Source organism: Tursiops truncatus, chromosome 10 (genome assembly GCF_011762595.2).
Source record: "Tursiops truncatus isolate mTurTru1 chromosome 10, mTurTru1.mat.Y, whole genome shotgun sequence".
Taxonomy (NCBI): Eukaryota; Metazoa; Chordata; class Mammalia; order Artiodactyla; family Delphinidae; genus Tursiops; species Tursiops truncatus.
Window position 1 is genome coordinate 31,993,447 of NC_047043.1, and position 26,945 is coordinate 32,020,391.

Here is a 26,945-nt window from a genome sequence, read left to right on the forward strand (position 1 = left end):
ACATATACACACACTTAACAATCATAATACTTATAAGTGATATATATTTATAATTCATGCAACACAATGTATTTTTCTTTCTGTGCAATGGGAAAGCAATGACTGGTCTGGCAACAAGGTAGGGTGAGAGCAGCACTTAACCATCTTTGTGAGTCTCTGACACAACAGGTGAGTGTAGTCTTCAGCAACAGAGAGAGAACTCTGGTTGCTGTTTTGAAAAAATGGGGTCAGAAGGTGGGAAAGGATTTGAAGTAGTCAAGAACTGGTACAGCAGTAGCTGTACTAGCAGCCTAGGTAGGAGGGAGAGCCTTCCTTTGTTCTTTTATTTAGTGGCAAATAAGATATCACCTTCTGAGACCTTCTTCATTGGTATTACCTCCTGACAGTAGCCAGGATTCTCTGCTCTATGGACTGTAGAGAGACTGAAATAGTACGGGAGGTGGGAGAAAGTAAAGGATAAAAGAATAGGAAAGATGGAGGCAACAGGACTGAAAATTTAGGTAATAAGAAAAAAAAATCTGTGTCTATTAGCCATAGGTCTCTATTACTTGGAATTTTCATATCTGAAGTCAAGAGGACACTTTTGTACCACAAAACCATGGAGAAAAACATAGCTAAGATATAAAGTAACTGTAAATAGCTCCTAAATATCCTATTCTTGTTTGCTGAATTCTCCTGTCCCCCGTTTTATTCCCAACACAGTCTTCTAGTTTATCTTGCTTTAGCAGTTGTCCTCTCTCCTTCCAAAGGACCACAGTGCTGTTTCTCTCATCATTACAGTAACCAGAGGGGAGATAAAAACAGACACCCTCATCTCCTTCCCCTAAAACTGAGTAACTGCTCAAATAGAGGAAACAGTTCAGATTCTAAACTATTTGATACCACAAAAGTCAATATAATACATAAATGTTCCAAAAGATCCAAACTTACCAACAAGCATTATAATGAGGTATAGCATTTCTTCTATTAGAGTGTTGTTCTGCTGAACTAAATCCTGTAACAATCGGGGACAGTGGGAGAAAGTTCACAGATAATAAGAATACTGTATTACCTCAGATGATCAAAATAACCAAAAAGAATGAAAGATGCTTCTCTAACAGTGTGTTGTGGTCTCATAAAGCATGCTCTTCTTACCTTATGAGTAGTCTCAGAACTAATTTTTTTTCCATAGTCTGGAGTACTGAAAATCTGATGAAGTTCAAAGCGGCTAAGCATTATCATCAGGAAATGATTTGGATCCATCATGGAGACACCTGTCTTTTTTTAAAATGTTTGAGATAAAGGAAAAGAGGAAGGTCAAAAGGGCTACTAAACAACTAGTGAGAGATATTTTGGCTTGCACAAGAGGAAGCAGCTAACTCGTTCATCAATTCCAATAAAAGATGAAAACCCATTTAGCCCCAATCTCTACTTGTGGTAGCTACAAGTGTGGACAGGGATCTATGCTGGTAAAACAAATCAAAACAAAACACTCGCTAAACCCACATGTCATAATTCCTATAAATTCAGTTCAAAGATTTGTGTCAGGGCTATCTTACCACTGCCAGGTGTACAGACAGAAATGTGGTATGGTAATAAAACTTCTAGCATTTAAAAAAATATGTATCATATTAAACTCTTATCAAGAACTCAAACTAATTTTTAGTGATAAATGCTATACTAAGTGAAATGACAGCTTTTAAATATTATCTTGTATAGCTTCTCAATCAACTTGAATTTTAATTTATCTTGAACCAATAATTTTTTTTTTGAAATTTACATTTTGTAACTTTTTCTATAATTTCTAAATCCATTCAGCAATAATATGGAAACACTACTTTGTGACAAGCACTGTGCTATGTAAAATGGACATAAAAAGGAACAAGATAGAGTTGCCACAGTTTAGTGTAGGGGACGAAAAGTAAATAGGCAACTACAATCCAGACTTATGAATGCTATGGTGGGGATAAGCATCATGCTATGGGCCCTCCCAAAAGGGACACAAAGCCACATTTTAGTGTGTCACGGAAGGCTTCCTGGAGAAAGTGACTCTAAACACAAAGACACGCAGGAAAATATTATACATGGTAAACAGAAAAGGAAGCGGGTGGGGTGGGCAATCTAGGGAGCAAAAGAAATAAATGTGCAGATTTTAAGACTTAAGGGAGAGTATGACCAATTCATGGAATTTTAAACATAGCTAAGTACTGAAGCCCTTGAAAATCAGTTTGAGGGATTTGGGTCTTCAATCAGATGACAGTGAAGAAAGGATGGCTTTCAGGTTTCTGACTCTAATAACTACAGATTGTTGAATAATTCACTAAGGTAGGGAAACCTCAAAGATAGGAAGAAGGTATGGAGGACACAAGAGGAGTTATTTTGAATGTGTTAACTGTGAGATGTGTCCAGGAAACTAGATGTAAATGTTCTATCAGCTGTTAGCCATATGAGTTTGGAGCTTAGTAGATAAGAGCTAGGCTGCAGTTATAGATTTGAGAGTGATCATAAATGACTGGGTCCTGTGGAAATAACAAGAAGAAAAACTCCCCACAACCTTTAAATTTAATGCTTTTTACCTGAAGCATTACTATATCCTTGTCAAACATTTCACGTCTGCATTTCACATTGTGGTAGTAATAAATCTAAAAAAAAAAAAAGTAATTATATTGGGTAAATAGGTTTTTATTTGTGCAGTTCCCTCCTCTCCCCACTCACCAAAAGAGCACATGGGGGCTTCCCTGGTGGCACAGTGGTTAAGAATCCGCCTGCCAACGCAGGGGACATGGGCTCGAGCCCTGGTCCGGGAAGATCCCACATGGCGCAGAGCAACTAAGCCCGTGCGCCACAACTACTGAGCCTGTGCTCTGGAGCCCGTGAGCCACAACTACTGAGCCCACGTGCCGCAACTACTGAAGCCCAAGCACCTAGAGCCTGTGCTCCGCAACAAGAGAAGCCACTGCAGTGAGAAGCCCACGCACAGCAACAAAAAGTAGTCTCTGCTCGCCATGAATAGAGAAAGGTCACGTGCAGCAACGAAGACCCAACACAGCCAAAAATAAATAAATAAATAAATTTATTTTGTTAAAAAAAAGAGCACATGACTCTTGTGCATGTGAGCATGAACACGCAAATGTGCACACGTAATGTGGTTTCCCCAGCAGTTAATGCTATCTTAGTAGAGATTATTTAATTAGAAATCTCCAGATTATAGTAGTCACTCTATGGTTCACATTTTGCAGCCAACTTTCTGGGTCTCCTAATAAAGTTCCTTCAGTGAGATTTATTATACCTATCAAAAACAGAAAAGTCCTATACCAAGCCTTGGTGAGGTTTAAAAATTAAAACCTTAATTTCAGAGCTATACTAACAGAACTTTTATCTTTTAACCCAGTTTAATTTAAGTAAGTGAAATCCAGACTTTTTATGTTTTAAAGATATCCAACATTGTTCTAAAAATGACTGCAAGTGAAAATAAAGCTCATTTCTACTTTTGATATTGTTTCTTAACAAAATATGAATAAAAGCTCTAAAAAACCTTTTGGTTTAAGGTTACATTTCTTTTGTCAAACACTTTTTTAAAAAAAATTCTTTTAAGGTTCATTTCCAGGGGCCACAAACAGTTTTAATATAGACGACTTTCAGTGACTAAGTACATTGAAAATTATAACCTTCATAGAAGGTAAAGAATGGACTGAAAACTCTTCGTAGAATTAAAAAACACTTACTTGATTTACAAGAGAGAAACCATTTCTTCTCCACATTCCTGCATGTACTTGGGCACATAAAACAAGGCATCTAAGAGGGTGTTCTATCAACATGGGTGGGCTAAGTTCACTCTGTGTATACAAAAAAACCACAAAAATCTCAACTCTATAAAGAAGATTGGTTTATAGGGATGGAAGCTTTATATAAAACACAAGTCAAAATTATTTTAAGGTATGTTTGTGTGATAGTTAATTTTATGTGTCAACTTGGCTGGGCCATGGTACCCAATTTTTGATTAACACCAATGTAGATGTTGCTGTGAAAGCATTTTGTAGATGTGATTAGTATTTATATCAGTAGACTCTGAGTAAAGCAGATTACTCTCCATGATATGGGTGGGCCTCATCCAATGAGTTGAAGGCCTTAAGAGAAAAGACTGAGGCTTCCCCAAGGATGAAGAAATTCTGCTTCCAGATTGCCTTTGGACTTCAGACTGTGACATCAACTCTTAAACTCTTAGCCTGCCAGGTTGCCGGGCTTATTTCAAACTTGCCAAGCCCCATGACTATGTGAGTCAATTCCCTACAATAAATCAATCTCTCTCTCCTTCTACACACACACAAACACACACACACTCACTCACTCACTCATTCACTCACTCTTTATTGGCTCTGTTTCTCTGGAGAACCCTAGTAGTTTGTTTCAAAGTGATTTCAAGTATGTAGAACATAGTAAATATTTACTTTTATTTATTTGTTTGTTGATTGCTGAAATATAGTTGATGTATAGTATTATGTTAGTTTCAGGTGTACTACATAATGATTTGGTATTTGCATACATTATGAAATGATCACTGTGATAAGTCTAGTAACCATCCGTCTCCATACAAAGTTGTTATGATATTATTGACCGTATTCCTTATGCTGGATGTTATATTCCCATGACTTATTATCTAACTGGAGGTTTGTAATAGATATCTACTTTTAAATGTCAGCACTACTTACTAGAGGTAGGAGCTCTGGAAATTTATATGCCACTTCACTTTTGCTTACCAATACATGCAAACCTGCATGGAGAACAAATAAAAAAGTATTTCTATAAGTGAAAATAATTCAGATTAAAAAAAACATAAATATTCACTCAACTTTATAGCTAACTTCTTTTCTATTTCTCTTTGGGAACCTATCATGTTACACATTAAGATATAAAATGAATTGCACCCATAAATGAAACTTTTCAATTGTTATTCTCATGAACCTCAGAATTAAAGGCACACTTGAACTGGAGTCTTAATTACAGGTACCAACATACACTGATGACATTTTACAGAAGTAAATGTTAGACATACAAACATAGCAAAAGCAGCTACATAACTATCAAAGCAATCTGTATACCAATTTTAAGAGTCGTATTCCACTGGATCATGGAGTTTGTTCCATTTAAAGTATAGTAGTGAGAGATCCTCCTGGCAACTCAACAGAGAAACTGGCCATGGAATTCATGGTCTGCACTGATCCTGACCTCAGGATTCAGTTCCCCAGAACTTCCAGTTTAGGATCAAAGCCTCTTTAGTCCCTAACTGCAAAGGGCTCTTTTATAGCTCAACCTTAGTTAATTGTTAACTAAGAATTAATTGTCCTGTTTATGTTGTTGTCTAAACAGAGAATGCTTTTTACAATCTTATTACCCCAATTTGGGACTCACTCCAACCTGCTGATTAAAAGGTTATCAATAAATAAGAAACAGCTTAGAGAGAGAGGAAGTATAGGGTGGTTTCAATTTATTAGTGATCACTTAAGTGATTGATTGACCAATTTGAATCCTAACAACACAGACTTTGAAGCTGGGCTGAGATAAACAATAAAACATGTGGTATATGTAGTTAAGAAGTCTGAAGAGGCATTATGGTATGGTCATTACAAACATGGTTTCTGGTGCCAAACTACCTCAAAATCCCTACTCTGACTTGTTGCGGTGTGACGCTAAGCGAGCCACCTCCATGTCTCAGTCTTCCCATTTGTGACAAACCTAACAACAATACCCACCTCATAGGCTGTGATGATTAAATAAGTTAATGCATGTAGAACTCTCAGAACAATGCAGTGTAGGTATTCAATTAATGTTAACCACAAACAACAATTTAAAAGACAATTTCAGGGTTCTCTTTTAGGGAGAAATGCTTTACCTGCAAGTAAGCGAGAAACTGGGAGGTGAATGCTAACTTTTTCTTTGGAAACACAGTATCTGATAGTTTCCACTGAATGTCCACAGATGCTTAATGTGACTGGCTGTTCACCATCAGTAAAACCACCATGACACTGCGTCAATACAGCAAGGCATTTCTTGTAAGCTTCAATTAATACCTTTTCCTAAAAAAGATGGTTTTCTGTAAGTTACTCAAAGGTTTCTACAACATTAACCAAGCACCTCAAATTCAACGATGTATAAGTACTTCAAATATCAATATGGGCAAAATTAAACTTAGTCTTTTCTTCCCAACTTGCTCCCTCTTCCAGGGCCCTGTCTCAGTAAATGACATCTTTATAGAGCTGTAGAAATCTAGAAGTCATTCCAAAGTCCTCCTTTCCCTCATTCCCAATTTTTTTTTTTAATTGAGGGATAGCTGATCTACAATATTACATTAGTTAGAGATGTACAGATAGTGATTCAAAATTTTTATAGATTATATTCCATTTACAGCTATTTTAAAATATCAGCTATATTCCTTGTGCTATAGCATAATCCTTATAGCTTATTTATTTTATACACAGTGGTTTGTACCTCTTAATGCCCCCTATCTTGCCTCTCCCCACCGGTAACCACTAGTTTGTTCTCTATATCTATGATTCTGTTTCTGTTTTGTTATATTCACTAGTTGTTTTTTTTTTTTTAGATTCCACATATGAGTGATAACATACAGGATTTGTCTTCCTCTGACTTATTTCACTAAGCGTAATACCCTCCAGGGTCCACCATGTTGTTGTGAATGGCAAAATTTCATTCCTTTTTATGGCTGAGTAATATTCCATCACACACACCTACACACTCACACCCTCCCACATCTTCATCCACTCATCTACTGATGGACACTTAGGTTGCTTCCATATCTCGGCAATTGTAAATAATGCTTTAATACACGAAATTTTTTTTTCTCTTTCTGACTTACTTCACACAGAAGAATGGATAAAGAAGATGTGGTACATATATACCATGGAATATTACTCAGCCATAAAAAGGAAATTGGGTCACTTGTAGAGACATGGATGGACCTAGAGACTATCATACACAGTGAAGTGAGTCAGAAAGAAAATAATGCTGCTATGAACATTGGGGTACATGTATCTTTTTGAATTAGTGTTTCCGTTTCTTCAGAGAAATACCCAGAAGTGGAATTACTGGATTATATGGTGGTTCTATTTTTAGTTTTTTGAAGAAACTCCATACTGTTTTCCACAGTGCACCAGTTTACATCCATACTAACAGTGTACAAGGGTTCCTTTTCTCCACATCCTCGCCAGCATTTATTATTTGTGGTGTTTTTGACGACCGCCATTGTGACAGGTGTGAAGTGATAACTCACTGTGGTTTTGACTTGCATTTCTCCAATGATTAGTGGTGTTGAGCATCTTTTCATGTGCCTATTGACCATCTGTATGTCTCCTTTGGAAAAATGTCCATTCAGGTCTTCTGCCCATTTTTTAATTGGGCTGTTTGTTTTTTTGATATTGAGCTATTTATATATTTTGGGTAATAACCCCTTATTGGGCATATCATTTGCAAATATTTTCTCCCACTCAGCAGGCTGTCTCTTTCCTTTGTCGTGCAAAAGATTTTAAGTTTAATTAGGTCCCATTTGTTTCTTTTTTGCTTTTGCTTCCTTTGCCTTAGGGGACAGATCCAAAAAAAAAAAATGTTGCTATGATTTATGTCAGAGTGTTCTGCCTATATTTTCTTCTAGAAACTTTATGGCTTCAGTCTTACATTTAGGTCTTTAATCTAATTTGAGTTCATTTTTGTATACGGTGTGAGGAAATGTTCTAATTTCATTCTTTTACATGTAGCTGTCCAGTATTCCCAGCAACACTTACTGAAGAGACCATCTTTTTTCCATTGCATATTCTTGTCTCCTTTGTCGTGGATTAATTGACCATAATGTGTGGGTTTATTTCTGGGCTCTCTGTTTTCCTCATTCCCGGTTGTCCAGTCTATTACCAAGCTGGCAATTTCATCTAAATTTCTCTCAAACCTGACCACTGATTATTTCCAGTAACTCAAAGGAAAGCCAACATGTCTCCACTGAACTCCCTGCTTCTACTCTTACCCTCCTCCATCCATTCTCCACACAGAGTAACTTTTAAAAACATGTAAATTGGATCATGTCACTTTTCTGCTTGGGAGTCTCGAATGGCATCCCACTTTAATTAGAATAAAATTCAAACTTCTTTCCATGGCTTCCAAGGTCCTGCAAAGCGAGGCACCTGTTTACTTCTCTATTTTCAACCTCTGTTCCGACCAGAGCCTTCTCACAGCTCCTGGATCCGTACTCGTTCTCATCAGAGAGCATGATGCAGCTGTCCCTCAGTCAGGAATATTCTTTACTCTTTGATCAGTTAACTCTGACACATAGTTCAGATCTCACAGAAGCCTTCTCTGACCTCCCAACTTACACAAGCTCTCATCTAGATTTTATAGCCAAAGGAAGGCCAAAATAATTTTAAGACATAGGACAAATGTACCAATAGTAAAATTTCATTTTTGGATAAATTTATAAACTTCTTTTTATATGCTCAAAATCTTGACAGGATTTTATATATATATATATATATATAAAAGATAGTAACATAAAAGAAGAGAGAGTGTGGATTATATCCTCCTTTATCTATCTTCTAAGGTTTCAGAATTTGAACTTTTACTGAATATACAAGTGAAAGCAGAAAACATGCTGTTTTATGAACATATCACCACTATCCTCTCCAAACTGCCTCAGATTTTACTTAGGAAATTGTTTCTCTCTGTCTCTCCTCCATTTATCTCCTATCCCTGACCCCAGAAGAGACTCACATCTAAAGCACACCAGTCCTGCATCATTGAAATGACATGTGTTAATTTCATTTGCAGTGTGAAGGCTGCTTCCCACTCTGGTTCCATTTCAATATGCTGTCCTACTTGACGTGTAACTGGATCCATTCCCTTAAAAGGAATGAAAAGATTTTTTAAATAAACTAAAATTACATCCGTTCTTTTACATCAAAACTTAAGAAATAATGCAGAAGAAATACTGATTACAAAAACATATAAAGTAAAAGTTCTAACAGGAAGTTTCAAGTAGTATGAGAAGTCCAACTTCTTAAATAACACGTTTATATAACATTCTCTAAAATTTTATAAATTAAAAATCCCAGTAAAATATAGAACTTATTTTAGAGGCAACCTTCTATATGTTTTAGACAATAAAATGTATATACTTCACTGCAACAATCCTTCAAATCCCTTTTTAGCTCTATCATCCATAGAAAAAACTGTCAGAAGAAACTTGGCAGACTTTTAAAACGCTACTGAATTTATAAATATGTTTTATAATATACTAAAATAAAATTGTTATATTTATTTGTAATCTGTAACTAAAAGTTTTCATAGGGCTTCCCTGGTGGTGCAGTGGTTAAGAATCCACCTGCCAAGGCAGGGGACACGGGTTTGAGCCCTGACCTGGGAAGATCCCACGTGCCGTGGAGCAACAAAGCCCGTGCGCCACAACTACTGAGCCTGTCTTCCAGAGCCCGAGCTCTAGAGTCCGCGAGCCACAACTACTGAAGCCTGCGTGACTAGAGTCCGTGCTCTGCAACAAGAGAAGCCACCACAATGAGAAGCCCGCGCACCGCAACAAAGAGTAGCCCCCGCTCGTCACAACTAGAGAAAGCCCGGGCGCAGCAACGAAGACCCAATGCAGCAATCAATCAATCAATCAATCAATCAATAAAGTTTTCATAGAGACCGAAAGAAAGCAAAACAAGAAAAAGATAAACAGCTTTTAACACAAAAGAATATAACTTTTTTAGAAACTAGCCTAACTACCCTGGTGCACTGGAACTGATTAAAAATAATAGAAAATACAGGACACTTCAAGTATTCAAAATGACCAAGGTAGATACTCTTTCTATAGGTACAAGGAAAAAGATAGAAGTACTATAATAAAACACCCAGAAACCACCACCAACATGGGAACTAGAATATATCCTAAAAATGATAGGTTAACTTTGCTTATTCCTTTCTTAAGAAAGCCAGACAGCTACTAAAGGAATCATAATGATATTCCTCAGATTTTCTGAAATGTCATCTATCTTTTTACAGTTAGGAGAATTCCCTGGCAGTCCAGTGGTTAGGACTCTGTGCTCTCACTGCCAGATTTAATTCCTGGCTGGGGAACTAAAATCCCACAAGCCTCGAGGCATGGCCCCAAACAAACAAAACCAAAACAACAAAAAACTGGTTAACTATACCAGTTTCTGCTTCTAGATTCTATTTTGTATACAGAAGTGTTTCCAAAAAGAAAATTAAATGGGGGGGGGGGGGTTCTATACTATATCATATAAATATGGTATCAATGAAAGAAAAATATGGAAACATTAAGAAGACATAGTTTCCTAAATAACTAATTTGACAATACTTCCATGTAAGCATATTCAAAACAAAACCATCTGAAACCCCCAAGGAAAGAACATTAATGGTAACCAAAAAAATAACCAAATACAAAAGTACAGCAGATGTCAGAACCTCTGCTGGGATCTCATGCATTCTACACCTTTCTAAGAGTTTCCAATTAAGAGGAGCTTCTTTTTTTTTTTTTTTTTTTAAGAGGAGCTTCTTGATCCAAATTGTAGCTATCCAAATTATTCTTTTAAAAATGTGCCCAGTATCGGGCTTCCCTGGTGGCACAGTGGTTGGGAGTCCGCCTGCAGGGGGCGCAGGTTCGTGCCCCGGTCCGGGAGGATCCCACATGCCGCGGAGCAGCTGGGCCTGTGGGCCATGACCGCTGAGCCTGCGTGTCCAGAGCCTGTGCTCCGCAATGGGAGAGGCCACGGCAGTGAGAGGCCCGCGTACCGCAAAAAAAAAAAAGTGCCCAGTATGAAAAAAATGCACAGACAGAAAGGTATTTAGTTCAGTGAACTGAAAAAGGGAGAAAGTAAATGTTTCACTTTTGAAATGTGTCAGCTTATACATACCTGCATACATTTGAGTAATTCCAAAAAGGCATCAAATCCTTCTAGGAACTTCTGCCTCAGATCATCTGACCATTCAGTTGGTTTGCTAATTAACACATACCTGAACAACACAAAAACAGCAATGAATATATGGACAAACAATGACCTTTTATAAGTTGCAACTCGTTCAATAATTAAGCGAAAACTTACTTAAGATCTAAAATAAGGCTCTGAACTCTCCTAAACTTGAAGGCTTGTAAAGCAGTATATCGTTCAAACTGAAACCTGCCCTGCGCATCTCGATGTCTCAAATGATCCATAAAAGTCTTAATGATAATGGTCATTAGGTTTTCTTCCGTGATGAGCATCCGAGCCTAGGACAAAGTATATCAGAGTACATGGTAATAAAAAACTATTTACCATAAAGCTAAAAAAAAAAGTCACCAACGTTGGTTAGCTCTTTCAGTTTAGACCTTTTCAACACAGCTATGTAATATCATAAATGCATTTTTGTGTATTTCTAAATAACAATTACTTACTCCAATTGCCACGTGTATGAAGCAACAATTATATCACGGAGAAAGATGCCAGAATGTAAGGAGACAGATCCAAGGCTCATTATTCAAAGACAATTCAGGGTGGGGGATCTGAACCAGGCTGCAAATTTTCCTTAACTGAGACATTTAGACACCTATAATGGTATGGTATAATTATTCTAGGAGCCACAGGTTTATATCACAGATTCTGTAGAACTCAGTATGAAACTATATTTCCTCTTAATCTTAGTTGAGATTTATTTTTTTTGTTTTTCTTTCTATATATAGATATACATATTAATATATTTTTGAATAAGCAAATACACTTAAATGATGCAAAAAACAGGTAAAAAGTTAAGTCTCCTAGCTCCCAAAGTCCCCCTTGGAAAGGCAATTTCTGTTAGCAGTTTTCTTGCATATACTTCCAGAGATGGTGTGTATATTATACATGTATGCATATATACACACATATATACATTTATAGTACATGGATAACTGTTATTAAGTAGATGTAAGTATGGGTATATATAATGATCTCCCCGCCTGCCCAAAGGACAGCATATTATAAATACGGTTCTGCACTTGGTTTTTACACTTGATATATTTTGGAGATTGTCCCATACCAGTTCACATAAATTCCCTCATTCTTTTTAATTATCCCCAGTACTCTTTTCTATCATACTTTATTAGCCAGGCCCTTACTGGTGAGGTATTTGGGTTTTTCCCAGTCTTATGCTATTTATCACAAAAGATACTGCAACAAATATCTACTATGTACAGTTGCAAGGATATTTATAGGATAATTTCCTAGAAGTGGAATTACTGGGTTAAGGTGTATATACATTATAAATTTTGACTGATATCACCAAACCCCTCAAAGAAGACAAAAGAATGCAGAAGTTAGATGTCTAAGAATATAGTAAAACTGTATTCTAATGTAGAGGTTAAGTTGTAAAGTCATCAGATAAAGAGAAAATCGATATAGTTAAACATACCTTTGAAAAACTCTGAAATCATCATCCCATTGCCAGGACTTAGGCCCCAAAAAGCTCAAAAGTCAATAGGATTAATTTCTGTTAATTTTCCTAGACAGTGAAGACTAAGTTCAAGTTCGAAGGAGGGGAGGTGTTGACAAGTAAAAGGATTTTCCTTCTTGTTTGCTATATTAGTCAATTTTGAGACAATTAAATGACTATATGTGATTTCACTGACCTAAGAAAAAACTCTGGTCTCGGAGAAAAGCTTTTACTATTTCGCCATCAAGCATAATGTTTGCTTTGGGTTTTTACTTTTTGCTTTGTCTTCAGGTATTTTATCAGATTAAATAAATTCTTTCATTCCTATTTCATTTACTATGAGGTATTTTTCGTTCATTTTAAATCATGAATTCAGGAAAAGCATCTAATATGATCTTTTCTCTCCCTTTTGTCTGTTAATAAGTTGAATTACGCCAGTTGATTTTTTTTTCAAATGGTATACTACTCGCGTTAAGGAAATAAAACCAAACTTGGTTGTGATGTATTATCCTTTTTCTATATTGCTTGATTCAATCTGTGCAACCTTGTTTGTGAGAGAAATTAAATGGTAATTTTCTTTTCTTGTAATTGTTGGGTTCTGGTATCAAGGTTACAGAGGACTTAATTGGCAAGTATATTCTCTTTCTCTATTTTCTAGAAAAAGTTATATAAGACAGGTATTATTTTTTTCTTAAATATTTGGAAGAATTCTCCAGTATAGCCTTTGGGCCTGGGGACTTCTTTGTGAGAAGATTTTTATATTAATTAAAATTTTCTATTTCTTGTTTCTCTTCTAACGACCTGTGTTTTTTTCTTAGGGATTTGTTCATTTCGTCCAAATTTCCAATTATATTGATTAATTTGATCCTAATATTGCCTATTTTCTACTTAAAATCTGTAAGATTTGTAGTTTTTTGTAGTCCTTTTTAAATAAAATTTTTTCTGTTTTTCTTATTAAACTTTCTAGAGATCTACCCCCCATCCCTTTTTTTTCAAAGAAAAATCTTTTTTGTACATTTACATTGTTTTATTAATTTCTGTTCTTTACTATTTCCCTTTTTCTACTTTCTTTAGACAAAAAATATAAGTACTTGTATTACAATGGCCTTCAAGGTCTGGCACTAATCCACTCCCATGTTCCCCTTATCCCCAGACTCAATGACCTCATGGATCATTCTCCTCCTCACTCACTCTAGCAACACGGGCCTGTTCTGGGTTCTTTCTTCCAAAATGCCAAGTGCATATTCATCTCAGAACTTTGCACTTGCTGTTCCCTCTGCCTAGGAAGCTCTTTCACCGGTTAGTCACATCACTTAGTCCCTCACGTCTCTGTCCAAACACTACTTCTCTGAGAGGCCTTTTTTGATAACCTTGTATAAAGTATGACCCTTCCATTGTCACTCTCTAACCCCTTAACCCGCTTTCCTACTTTACAGCACTTCTCAACACTTGATTTATTATAAATATGTAAATATTATATACATCTGTCTCTCCCCAGTTGCACTATAAATCCCATGGGAACAGGGTCTTTTGTCTTTTTTGTTTACTGCTATATTTATCTCCAGAGCCCCAAACAGTGCCTAGTTAATAAAGGTGCTAAATAAATATGCTCTGAATAAATGAATACATATGTTATTTTTCTAGTGCTTCTAACTAAAGGAGTCAGACAAGAAACATAAAAGGTTGAAATATCAGAAAAAAACAAAAATTATTATTTGTAGATTACCAGAAATTCCAAGGAATCAACACAAAATATCGGAGAAAATGTTAATAAGAAAACCAGCCTCATACAAGATGGATACATAAAAATCAGTAGTTTTCTCTTTTTTTTTGCGGTACGCGGGCCTCTCACTGTTGTGGCCTCTCCCGTTGCGGAGCACAGGCTCCGGACGCGCAGGCTCAACGGCCATGGCTCACGGGCCCAGCCACTCCGCGGCATGTGGGATCTTCCTGGACTGGGGCACAAACCCGTGTCCCCTGCATCGGCAGGCGGACTCTCAACCACCATGCCACCAGGGAAGCCCAAAAATCAGTAGTTTTCTTGCTTATTAGCCATAGTGAGATTAAAAATGTGAATAATTTACAATAGTGTCAAAAATATAAAACATAAACACTTTTAGGACAAGTTATGTTCCTGGATGGGGATACTCAATATTGCAAAGATATCAGTTCTTCCCATATTATCTATAAATACAACATCTTTTCAGTCAAAAACCCTAATGTGGTTTCTGAAATTGACAAACTGATTTTAGTTCTTCTCTAAAAAAAAGCCTAAAATAATTAAGAATTTTTTTGAAAATGAAAGAAGATTTAGCTCTATAAAATATCAAAATGGAATAGTAAGCTAATATTATTAAAACTCGGTACTGCCATGGAAATGGACAAAAGGATCAATGGAGGAGAGAAACAGATTTGAATACACATGGGATTGTCTCAGAGGCTTCTCAAACTCATCCCTGACTCAACTGAAAGCAACACTTTCCTTTTTTATAAGTTCTCATTCTCCACTTGGTTACAAAAGTCAGAAACCCAGAAATCACCTTTATATTTTCCCCTCAAACCCAACAACCAATCACTCACCAAACCTAATATTCCTCAAACCCAACGTGTGGCCCGTCAGTAGATTTCACTACTTACATATCTGTCACAACTTCTATACCCGCTGCCACAATCCCCACAGGTTTCCCACATCCACTACTGCTCCTGCAAATTTGTTCTCCAAATTACAAGCAGCATCATCTTTTAAAAATCACAAATGTGATGATATAAGTGTCACCTAAAACTCTTCAGTGCCTTCCAATGTTCTTAAGAGAAAAACCAAAATCCTTAATTTGGCCCCAAATATCTCATTAGTGGCTAAATAGACTTCAGACAGCTTCAACTGTCCTAGAATATACCCTTGAACATAAAAATAATCTGGGGAAAAAACAGTCATTAAAAAAAAGAAGCTGGAACATAATACCTTGTTAATAAAATAACTGTAGAATACTCTTAACTCCATACAATTAGGCCCTTGCCTATGTTTCTGGTCTCATTTAACTCCGTGTTCAAGGATCTTCGACTGTACTTCTTCCCTTCTCTTCCCTTCCCTACTTCAGGATTTTCTCAAGTGTTGATTCCTATGCATGATTTCTCGTCACACTCCTACATAAAGTTACCTTCCCTACAGAATCCTCTTCTGAACTGTGGGAAAAGGTCAGATCTCTCCTACTCTATCAAAACAACAGAATTCTTCAGTTTTTATTATAATTTTAATTACCATTTATGTGAGTCTTTCCCTCCCTACTGTAAGTTCCATGACGGCAAGGCCCATATCTGTTCACTGTTCATTCCCAAAACCTAGAATTGTGCCCAATAAATAATAGGTGCTCAGTAATTTTTTTAATGAATTAAATATTAATAAATTATTCAATAGAACTAAAACATAGTGATGTCTCCTGGAACAACTAGTGAAACTTAGTACAAGATCACCCAATCATCATGATTCAACTGCCTTAGTTACCCCTTCCCTTAGCAGGGAAAAGGAGGCTTCTTAGAATGTGAGATTATACACAATATGCTGTTTCTTCTTTTTTTGGCCGTGCCATGCAGCTTGCAGGATTTTAGTTCCCCGACCAGGGACTGAACTTACAGGCAGTGAAAGCACTGAGTCCTAACCATTGGATGGCCAGGGAATTCCCACAATATGCTGTTTCTAATGGATAAATTTGTTAAACTAATGAATTTAATTTTAACTCATCAGTTCAAAACCTCGGGGAAGTACTATGAGAAAGTACAGATTAAGTTCAAATGACTTTCCCCCTCCAGATTACACATTCAAAGATACATGTTCTAGTATGACTGAAGGCATCTGAAGTCTGATCACCCATTAATAAAATATTTTTCTATTCAGGAATATACAGATCTCAGTTCTCTATTATTTTAAGGCTTTACTTCTTCTAATGGAAAACAAGAAAATTCTTCTTAGTCTTTTAGTACTTACAAGTGAAGGGACTGTGAAAATCTGAACCGAGAGGTCTGCGATTGAAAACTCTCTGTCGTGGTCATCTGTCACATAATCACTCTGCAAACGCTCATAGTTCTATTAAGAAGGCAAAAAAAGGCAAGGAGTGCCAACTATCAGTTACAAAGAAAAGGCAAGCACTACTCACCAGAGTAGGTGCGGTGAAGAACTGGACAGACAGAGCAGTCACGGACACTGCTCGCTCGTGATCATCCTCCATAAAATCTCTCTGCAACTGCTGGTAATTCTAAACAACAAGGGGGAGATTCACCTCTAATCCACAATGACCAATGTTTAAGGATTATAATGAAATATCAGTGCTGGAGGAGTCAATAAGATATTCTATGAGAATGATAACTGGAATGTACCAACTAAACTCTGTGTTAATATCAATTCACTATACAATCTTCTTTAGCACAATGGCAGTTTGTGAGCTCAAATAGGAGTAACAGCTACTAAAATCCTGGGACGTCACTGTACATGGGTGGAGCCAAATCACAGTAGCTTTACACTGTCTCTGATGAAACCACACTTTCATTACTTCTGGATGCCTATCAGAGTCACCTGATGGCTCTTTCAAAGTATACATGCTTGGGCCCCATTCTTGGTGAATCTGCTTCAGTAGGTTTGAGAATGGACCGCAAACACATGCATTTTGAAAGAGCTGCCCAAATGATTCTTGTATGTTTCCTTTGTTAATAACCCCTAATTCAGGTGAATAAAAAACCAAGCAGGTAGTTTAATCGCATGCTGCTGAAAGGGAGAAGAACATAATTCAATCATATCAACAACCTAGAGTTATGATTCTTAAATCACATCCAAATATACAGGTAATTTCAACTAAAATTATCTTTTCTTACACAAAATTTAACAGGAATAACATAATTCAATGACATAGGTTTAAAGTCTTCATTTATCATTTCACATCATACACACTGCAGAGATGGATATTCACATTATCATGGCAGATGATAAACAAGAAAAACCTCACTGCTAGAATTTTATTCTATTGATGAAAGATAAAATGATCATTTATGAAGTTTCTTAGAATTTAAAATCAATGCATTGACATATTACTATCAGCTGTTAATTTTACAAACACTGGATGTAATCATGGACTACAGTTACTCTGTATATAACCTATTTTGTTAATCTTTAAAAGTGAGAAACTACTTACCTTTGCAAATCGAACAGCAAACAGTTTCTTGTATTTCAAATCCATAAGTAGACTGCTCATGAACAACTGATGATACACACTCCTAGCACCTTTCACAAAAAGAGCAGACGTTAAGATAAGGATATATCAAACAAGCCAAAAATTACATTTCCAAAGTTTTCATATGATCAACTGTATTTTAAGTGTCAAGAGCAACACTCTACATGTGTTCCTTAATCAGTTTTTCTAAATATATTTTTCAAACAAAACATAAAGGTGATTTAATTTGGATCATGGATCCCCAAATCTGTTTTTTCCCCAAAGAATAAGACTGCATGTGTTAATTCTAAAAACCATAAATATATTTATTAAATACCTCCCAAATGAAAAAGAAACTAACATCCCAATTACTTGTGTAAGTTCCCCTATACCTTAAAAGTAGTTAAGATACGTACCTTTCCACAATTTGGAATCACTAAGCATCAACCTATCCACTAGAGAAGAGTTTTCACCATTTGGCCCTTCTTGTAAACCAACTTGACATAAAATTCGGCGAAGACCATCTTAAAACAAGAAGAAAAGTAGTCAAGAAACAGTAACTTCAAATATTAAAATAAAATGACATATTAGTAGAAATTTTCAAATGGATCTACTATAGAGTCTTACTTTTTTTTTAACTAAAGGTCAAATTTATTCAGAAAAAGTAAACATATTAACTATTTTATTAACATGTTCACAAAATGGAGAAAAATTCCAAATCTTGCATTATACACCAACTCTTATTCCAGAATACCAAAATACATGTGTATCGGAACGGCAATGACCTCTTATGCTGTAAAGAATTTAAATAAACAACAAAGAACCCAAAAGCCACTGAAATAAATATGGTTCTTTAAGCATCTATGCTAATTAAACCAGGTTACAGTAAAATTGTTACATATCCCATGATAACTGAAGATACGTATAATATAAAATTGTACTACCATTTAAAAGAAAGAATACATTACCTCTGTACTTCAATATATACCAGTCCATTTTATTAACGTTATGCAAAATGTTCTTCATTAAACAAAAATACACTATGTACTTATGTATACCTACTATATGAGGGGTTTTGGAAGGCAAATTCCTTTATATTCTAAATGCTAAACTTAAAAACTATATATAAGCATTAACAAAACCAGAACTTTAATACCTTCTAGTTTCATATTTTATATTTAAAATCACTGTTTTTAAGTCTTCTACAAGCATGCAAAATAATCCGAAAAAAACCCCCAAAAATAGAGTAACTTTAAAATTTAAGAGTCACCAACTAGAAATTGTTTACAAGGCTAAAGAGAAAACTTTATATATGAATTAAATAATGGATAAGGTCTTTAAATTGTTGATGGTAAATAAATTTTCTCAAAGAAAATTTTCAGCAGAAAACTGATTCCATGATACTATTCATTAATGCTGTAGCACAGTACTTGGCATACAGATATCCAATGGAAAACACCAAAGCCAAAAAAAAAAAAAAAAAAAGAGGACGAGTGAAATAATTGGAAAGACATTTAGATTAAACAAACACATTCTCCTAAATTTCCACACCCCCGTATTTTCACCTGTCAATTCACAGTGTGGCAATACTCTTTCTAGTAGCCTTTTAATACAAACGTTTTAGAAATTTTCTTTATAGCAAACATTGGAATGTCATTATTCAAACCGCCTCTCTTGCCTGAAGAACAGTATGACAGCTTAAGTCTATTCCTAGTTTACTCTTCAGTGTTACAACAAACTTGTATTTTTGGCATTGGACGTGAAGGTTCTTAATTCTGTTTATCACTACTTTTAAAAGATTATCTAATTTGTAGACTGGAAAAACAAAAACTCAAATACACAGTAACTTCAAATTTGCGAATTTTCAGAGTTGCAAATTATTAGTAACCACAAGTTGTAGAAGTCAAAACAAAGACAGCCTTTAAACAGTTAATCATTTAGGTTTTATATACAGCAGCATTATGCAGCTTGCTTTGTGGAAGAGAATTCCACAGGATACGCCATTAAGAAATAGGTTCTTTTATCAAGTTGGTAAGATTTAGGTTTCATTAGCGTATTATAGTCATTTACAATTGTTTAACCCACTGTTGCCTGCATTTATTTGAACACAGACTCCTCTGTATGCATATAAAAAGATCCCGTGGATCAAAATTGGGAAACAGATTTTTTTCTATATATAAAGATATTATGAGATGGTATTTTAAAACATGAAACTAAAGCAAAAAAATGATTCCACTTGCTATTTTTTCCAAAACAGTTTTGCAAAGGCATATGAGCTCATTTTTAAGTCAATTAGCACAAGTATGAACCTACCTGAATATCCAATAATACTTCCCAGCCAAGACAAAAGTTTCAAACCAAAATTCTGATGTGCGACAATAGACGAATGCATAACTTGAACTTTGAGTGGCTTTGTCTGTCTACTGGTATTTCTCTTAAAAAGAAATGGCAGGATGAAAAAACAAACTTAAAAAGGCTATTTTAGAGAAAGAAGTTAATATTTTTATTTAATATAGCTACACTCTCATCATTATAGGGGAGTTTTTCATGTATGTATGTAAGAAAAATACCATGTGGCTTGCTTTACTCAGATTCTAATTTTCTAGAAGGAATCTTAGGATTCTTACAAAAAAGTAAGAAGTTACAGCTTTAAGTAACCTGAATTTTTGGTCTTATATTTGAAAATCTGCCCCACCAATTATAAATTATTTAAATGCTTAAATTGGCTTTATGTCTTTAAACTAATTTTTAATGTAATTACACACTAATTTAAATAAGTTACTTCATTGCACAAATGTGATGTTATCAATACTTTAAAAAGATTGTAGTAAATACACATAAAACTTTCCAACTTAACCATTTTTAAGTGTGCAGTTCTGTAAAGCACACATTGTTGTATAACCAGTCTCCAGAACTCTCTGTCTTGCAAAACTAAAACTCTGTACCCATCAAACACTCCAGGTACCTCATACAAGCAGAATCATACATTATTTATAATATCTTTTTGTGACTAGCTTATTTCACTTAGCATAATGTCCTCAAGGTTCATCCACACTGTAGCATGTATCAGAATTTTCTTCCTTTTTAAGGCTAAATAATATTCTATTGTATGTATATAGACTTCGTTTATCCATATCTATTGATAGACACTAAAGTTTCTTCTACCTTTTGTCTACTGTGAATAATGTTGTTATGAACATGAGACCCTGCTTTCAATTCTTTTGTGTATATACCCAGAAGCAAGACTGCTGGATCATATGGCAATTCTATTTTTAATTTTTAGAGGAACCACCATACTGTTTTCCGTAGTGGTCGCACCATTTTATATTCCTACCAATAGTGAACGAGGGTTCCAATTTTTCCATATCCTTGCTGATACCTGTGATTTTCTGTTATTGTTTTGTTGTTGTTTGTTTTTAATAGCCATCCAAATGGATATGAGGTGGTATCTTATTGTGGTTTTTACCTGCATTCCCCTAGTGATTAGTAATACTGAGCATGTTTTCCTGTGCTTTGGCAATCTGCATATCATCTTTGGATAAATGTCTATTTAAGTCTATCAAAGCTTTTAATTTAACATGTTTTCCCCCCTTTTCCTTTTTTGCTTGGATCATCTTTCTACCCACCAGTTCATCCCATCTCCATAACCCACATTAACACAGTATACCTTTGCATACTTTATCCATCTATATGTATTATATATGTACTCATTTATAAAGGTTTTTATTTGATTTACAAAAAATGGGATACTACACATATTCTGTCGCATCTTTGTGTTAACAGTTTTTTTTTGTTGTTGTTAATGACTCAATAATATTCTGTGGTGTGGATTTATTTAGACATTCTTTAGAGAAGGGCATTCATAGTCTCTTTGTTTACAGTCTTCTATGACTATAAAAAAACGAAGTACTGAACATCTCTGTACACACACTAACTGGTGTTTATATTTTTACAGGATAAATTCCTAAGAGAGATTATAGATGCTACCAGATTGTTTTCTAATTACGTGGTAGCAATTTATTTTTACACAAGTATTTCTGTTCTCTGCATCTCTGCCAGCAAGGTACTTTATCACTCTAATTTCTCCATCTTGTTGGGTATGAAATACTAGGTAGTTTGAGTCTCTTTTTACATATATTTACCACCTAGATCTTCTCTGTTTTGATTGTCTTTTCATACCCTATGTCCATTTTTCTATTTTGTTGTTTGCTCCTTACCTGATAATCTATGAGTGCTCTGTTTATCATAAACATTAAATGTCTATCCTTTGTGTTAGAAATAATTTTTCTAAATCTACTGTCTACTGACATTTTTTATAATATTTTGCTATGCAAATTTTTTATGTAGCCAAAAATAAGTTCTTTTCTAACTCCTGGGGTTCTAGTCTTGGTTAAGAAGCTCTCCTCCTCCCTTAGAATGTACTTGTTTCCTAGATTTTCCTCATACTAGTATCTATTTCTGGACTTTCTATTCTATATTATGCATATAGTATATCTATACAGACACTACCAGAGATTACAAGTACTGATTTTTTAGGGAAAAACTGTAGTAACACTGTGAAGCAACAAATGTAAAGGGAAAAAAAACACCTCCTTTACCTGGATTCATCTACTGTAAACATTCTATTCCAACTGCTTTATCATTTGCACATTATCTTTCTTTCTCCACACACACACAAGCATTAAAAAAAAAAAAAAAAAACACTGAAGGTTAAGTTATATGCATAATGTCCCTTTATCCCTAAAAACTTCAGTATACATTTCCTAAGAATGGGAATGTTCTTTTTATACAACCACAGTATAGTTTCTGATGTATTATTAAATTGGGTATGTCCAGTTATCAATAAAGAATTTCTTGAATAAGACACAAACTCATGAAGAGAAAAATATATTTTGCTACATTAAAATTAAAGCTTTTGCTCAAGGAGAAGCATCACAAATAAGCTTAAAATAAGTCACGTATTAGGAAAAGATACTGCAACAAAAGATCAGGATTCAGATTATGTAAAGAGCCTCTACAAATGAGTAAGAAAAAGACAAGTAACCTAACAACAAAAAAATGGGTAAAGGGTATGAACAAGAAATTCACAGAAAACTTAAATGACCAATACAATAAATATGAAATAAGATACTCAGTAATCAAGGCAGTGCAAATTTAACTGATGAGATGCCATTCATACACATCAGGTTGGCAAAATTTTAAAAATCTGACAATATATAGTTTTGACAAAGCGGTAGAGATATGGGAACTCTACTTCGATGCTGGCTGGAATGTATATTGGTACCACCATTTTGGAGATTAACTTGGCAAAATCTAGTATAGCTGAAAATGCTCAAAAGCTAACAACTCAGAAATTCCATTTCTTGGTATATACCCTAGAGAAACTTTTGCTTCTATGCAACAAGAGGACAAAAAAATGACCACAGCAGGACTGATAGTTATAGGAAAAAATTGGAAATATCCTAATTGTCCATCAACTGGAGAATGGAAAAATTATGGTACAGTCATCAATGGAATACTTACAGATACATGTATCAACACAGATAAATCTATAAACAACACTGAAATGAAAAGGCAAATTGCAATGTAATATATTCAGTATGAATCTTGTTATATAATGTTTAAAGACTTCCAAATCAATACATATAATATGGATAGATATTTAACAGATGAAATATAAAGGCATGTATGAAAACGAAAGATAAATTAATGAAAGTAGTTATCTCTAGGGAAGGAGGAAGGGGAATGGGATTTAGAAGGGATAATACAAGGGCCTCTATACTATTTTATTTATTTAAAATACGTATGAAGAAAATAAGGTATAATGTAGCACACAGGCATTTACTGTTATATCTATTTTCATCTGTATATTTAAAATATTTCACAATATATAAAATTATATTTTAAAAGGACATTTACATAAAATGCAGTTACATGGAATAGTTAAAAACAATAAATTATAACTTTTAAAAATAAATCTAAATGTGGGGAATAGTTTTCTTTCAGATAAATTATACACTAAATGCTATCAGGATATGCAGCATACCTTGCTATTAGGTACCAAGAAACAACTTCCCTTGAATTCTAATCTTGGTGCTAAAGGCCAGTTTAATTCCTAAAAAGTAATGTGAAACCCTATCAAAAACAAAACAGAAAGCAAAAAACTTTCTAAGACATCTCTGATAAAAAAATAAGACGACAGAAATATATACATATATATCTCATCTAAACATTCATTTTCTGTATCAATCTTACGTAGCTTAAAAAAAAACTAGATAAAGCAATAAGCAATGGTCAGGTAACATATATTTAAACATGATTTTTTTTTTTTTTTTGCAGTACGCGGGCCTCTCACTGTTGTGGCCTCTCCCGTTGCGGAGCACAGGCTCCGGACGCGCAGGCTCAGCGGCCATGGCTCACGGGCCTAGCCGCTCCGCGGCATGTGGGATCTTCCCGGACCGGGGCACAAACCCGTGTTCCCTACATCGGCAGGCGGACTCTCAACCACTGCGCCACCAGGGAAGCCCCTAAACATGATTTTTGATTGATGTGGCTTTACATTCAGGAAGGCAGAAAAATGTGTTCATACACACCAAAATGTGGGATTAGTTTTATAGTAATAAAAAATAAGAGTGTAGACATATTTTTAAATTACTTACCACAATTACTGATTTTGCTTGTTCACAATACTGGAAGTCTCCATATCGAACAGACCTACGTCCCTGTAAATAAAGATATTTGAAATTAACTTGTAAAAATATTTATATTCAGTATTAATAACTTTTGAAACAGTAAACAAACACAGTGTCATCTGAGCACATAACAACTCTGGTCAATTTTTTTTTTTTTTTTTTTTTTTTTTTTTGCGGTACGCGGGCCTCTCACTGTTGTGGCCTCTCTGGTTGCAGAGCACAGGCTCCGGACACGTAGGCTCAGCGGCCATGTCTCACGGGCCTAGCTGCTCCGCGGCATGTGGGATCTTCCCGGACCGGGGCACGGACCCGTGTCCCCTGCATCGGCAGGCGGACTCTCAACCACTGCACCACCAGGGAAGCCCTGGTCAATTTTTAATATCTACAATGTTTATTCTATTTATTAATTAAAAAGTAAATTAAAATATTTTCCTTCAAAGCTATCCTAACATTTTTCAAGCCATTAATAAGTTCAAGTTGTTAGCCTTGAACAACACAACATTTATTCTTCTAGGCTGCTATCATTTCTATTTTCATAACTGAATATTTCTAACCACTGTGTAGGATGAGAGCAACTGTATCTATGTTTCCTCCTAAACTTTCTGACAACAGCTTACAGTTATACCCAATATATATTTGGGTCAATATTCATATGAAATTAAAGAAAAATAGCCTAGATATATATACCTCTAACTCAATTTTCTAGGACAACTTATCTGTATTAAAAGTTTATTATGTGACATCAATATAATGAAATTACTTACATCTCGATCTACTGTAGTTGCAAAGCCAATGGCTTCTTTTTGTGTACAGTTAACAGCTTTCTGAAGAGTATAAATAACTTGTTCATAGGTATGAACCTCATCATTAAACAGCATGCAATAGTAGGTGTCACTCTTCTCTCTGTGGGATAAAACATTAATTATATATTATCTGCATTATCACCTTGCTCCAGGATGATTTATTAAGAGCACAGTTTGTTCTAGGGAACGTGCTAGGTACTAGGCACATACCTGTAATGAAGCCATCTGTGGTCCCCACACTCTATGACACTACCGGATGGTGGGAAAGATAGATACTATACATATAATCTATGTGAATTGGCTTTTATCAAGAAGAATAGGATGCTAGAGTGGGATAAAACCAGTATGGGAGTTCAGAGAGCTGCCAAAGAAGTAATTTGAGAGCTGAAGTCAGAATTGGCTATCAGTGGTGCTCAATTGGGGGCAATTCTCCTCTACCCTCCATAGATGACCACTGGACAATGTCTGGAAACTTTTGGTTGTCATGACTGGGGTGGGAGTGCCACTGGCATACAGTGGGTAAAGGCCAAGGATGCTGCTAAAAATTCTACAGTCCACCAGTTAGAGCCCATAATATCTGGCCCCCAAAGCCAACAGTACGAAGGTTGAGAAACCATGGGCTAGAAGAAAGTGAAAGCAAAGGACCTGAGGTGGCAAAAGTAAATACTGGGAGCTGGAGCACAGGGAGGAAGGAGGAGATTAGTCTGGAGATAGGCAGAAATCTTAAAGACCTTGTAATGGATTTCGATTTTGCCATCCTAAGGGCAATCAAAGATTTGAAAGAGTGAAATAGGAGCTATGGTCAGATTTGTCTTAAAGTTCACTTTGGCTATATGTGGAGAATGGATCATGAGAGACACGAGTGGATATGGCAGTCTAGTTAGGGACGTCATGTTGTCCAAGGATGAAATTAATGCAATTTGGACTAGGATAGTAGTAATGGAGATGAACAGAAGTAAACAACTTGAGAGAGGGAGAACCAGCTGGACCTGAAATCTAAATGGATATGCGTGACTCAGGTTTTTGGGTAGATGAAATGCCATTTACTAAGATGGGAAAACATTACAAGAGACGCAAGTTAGATTCTTTTCCCTTCTATGCTGGTGGTCCCAAACTTACAATGGAACAGAAAAATAAAAACACAACTCTTCTATTCTCTACGGTCTAAATTTGGATCTCAGATTTAGATCTTAGTTGGTCCCCAACTCAAAATACATGAAGATAAAGTCATGAGGTAACTAAGCCATTATCAACATTTCCAAAAAAGGAATACTAACTCCTCATTTTACTAAAAAACAACCTACAACCTAATTATTTGGAACACTGTTGAGAAAGCAAAAAAGAAACACCACCAATGTCCTTTAGACTCTCACTTGTATTCAACCTTAACTGTGAATACAATTCCTACAAGCTTGGCTAGAATTAAAAGTAGAAGAGAAGGCTGCTTGAGGCAAGCACATTCATGCAGAAAAGTAAGCCCTTAACCTTAAGTACAGCTATAGCAGAATCCAGCTCTCTGGTCACAAATTTGCAATCTCCTCAATAATCTAAGAACAAATGGTAAAAATGTTAGATGTACTCTAAAAGAAGCACAAAGTGTAGAATAAATTTTATACAAATTTAGAATCAAAAATGGTTAAAATTGAATTTGTGTATTTAGTCAAACCAGAAAACTCACTTAGATCAAAGTGCTCATTCCCTAATCAAATCTCATACACAAACAAAAAGAATTGTAGAGTTAACTTAACAGCTTTATCACACAAAGAAGAGAAAAATGTCTGTGCTTGAAACCGTGGTAGAGCCTTGATGTGGCTAAA

General features: G+C 35.4%; 1 protein-coding gene across 10 annotated transcripts in view; it reads right to left on the reverse strand.

Annotated features, from left to right (window-relative positions):
* The window catches only part of UBR2 (ubiquitin protein ligase E3 component n-recognin 2), a 115,628-nt gene that overhangs the window by 45,100 nt on the left and 43,583 nt on the right, over nt 1–26,945 (reverse strand). For 6 of the 10 annotated variants that reach the window (XM_019949785.3, XM_073810711.1, XM_073810712.1 and 3 more), the window contains 15 exons: nt 25,090–25,228; nt 24,293–24,355; nt 19,947–20,067; nt 18,050–18,157; nt 17,616–17,704; nt 16,418–16,516; nt 11,094–11,257; nt 10,905–11,004; nt 8,746–8,874; nt 5,870–6,053; nt 4,689–4,750; nt 3,705–3,815; nt 2,556–2,621; nt 1,135–1,257; nt 931–994 (listed from right to left, as the gene is read on the reverse strand). In XM_019949785.3, coding sequence (XP_019805344.2) covers nt 931–994; nt 1,135–1,257; nt 2,556–2,621; nt 3,705–3,815; nt 4,689–4,750; nt 5,870–6,053; nt 8,746–8,874; nt 10,905–11,004; nt 11,094–11,257; nt 16,418–16,516; nt 17,616–17,704; nt 18,050–18,157; nt 19,947–20,067; nt 24,293–24,355; nt 25,090–25,228 — 1,622 coding nt within the window. Of the gene's footprint in view, nt 1–930; nt 995–1,134; nt 1,258–2,555; nt 2,622–3,704; nt 3,816–4,688; nt 4,751–5,869; nt 6,054–8,745; nt 8,875–10,904; nt 11,005–11,093; nt 11,258–11,437; nt 11,575–16,417; nt 16,517–16,586; nt 16,686–17,615; nt 17,705–18,049; nt 18,158–19,946; nt 20,068–24,292; nt 24,356–25,089; nt 25,229–26,945 lie in introns of those variants that run through there. The other 4 variants (XM_019949786.3, XM_073810710.1, XR_012334453.1 and 1 more) reach the window with 3 other exon arrangements.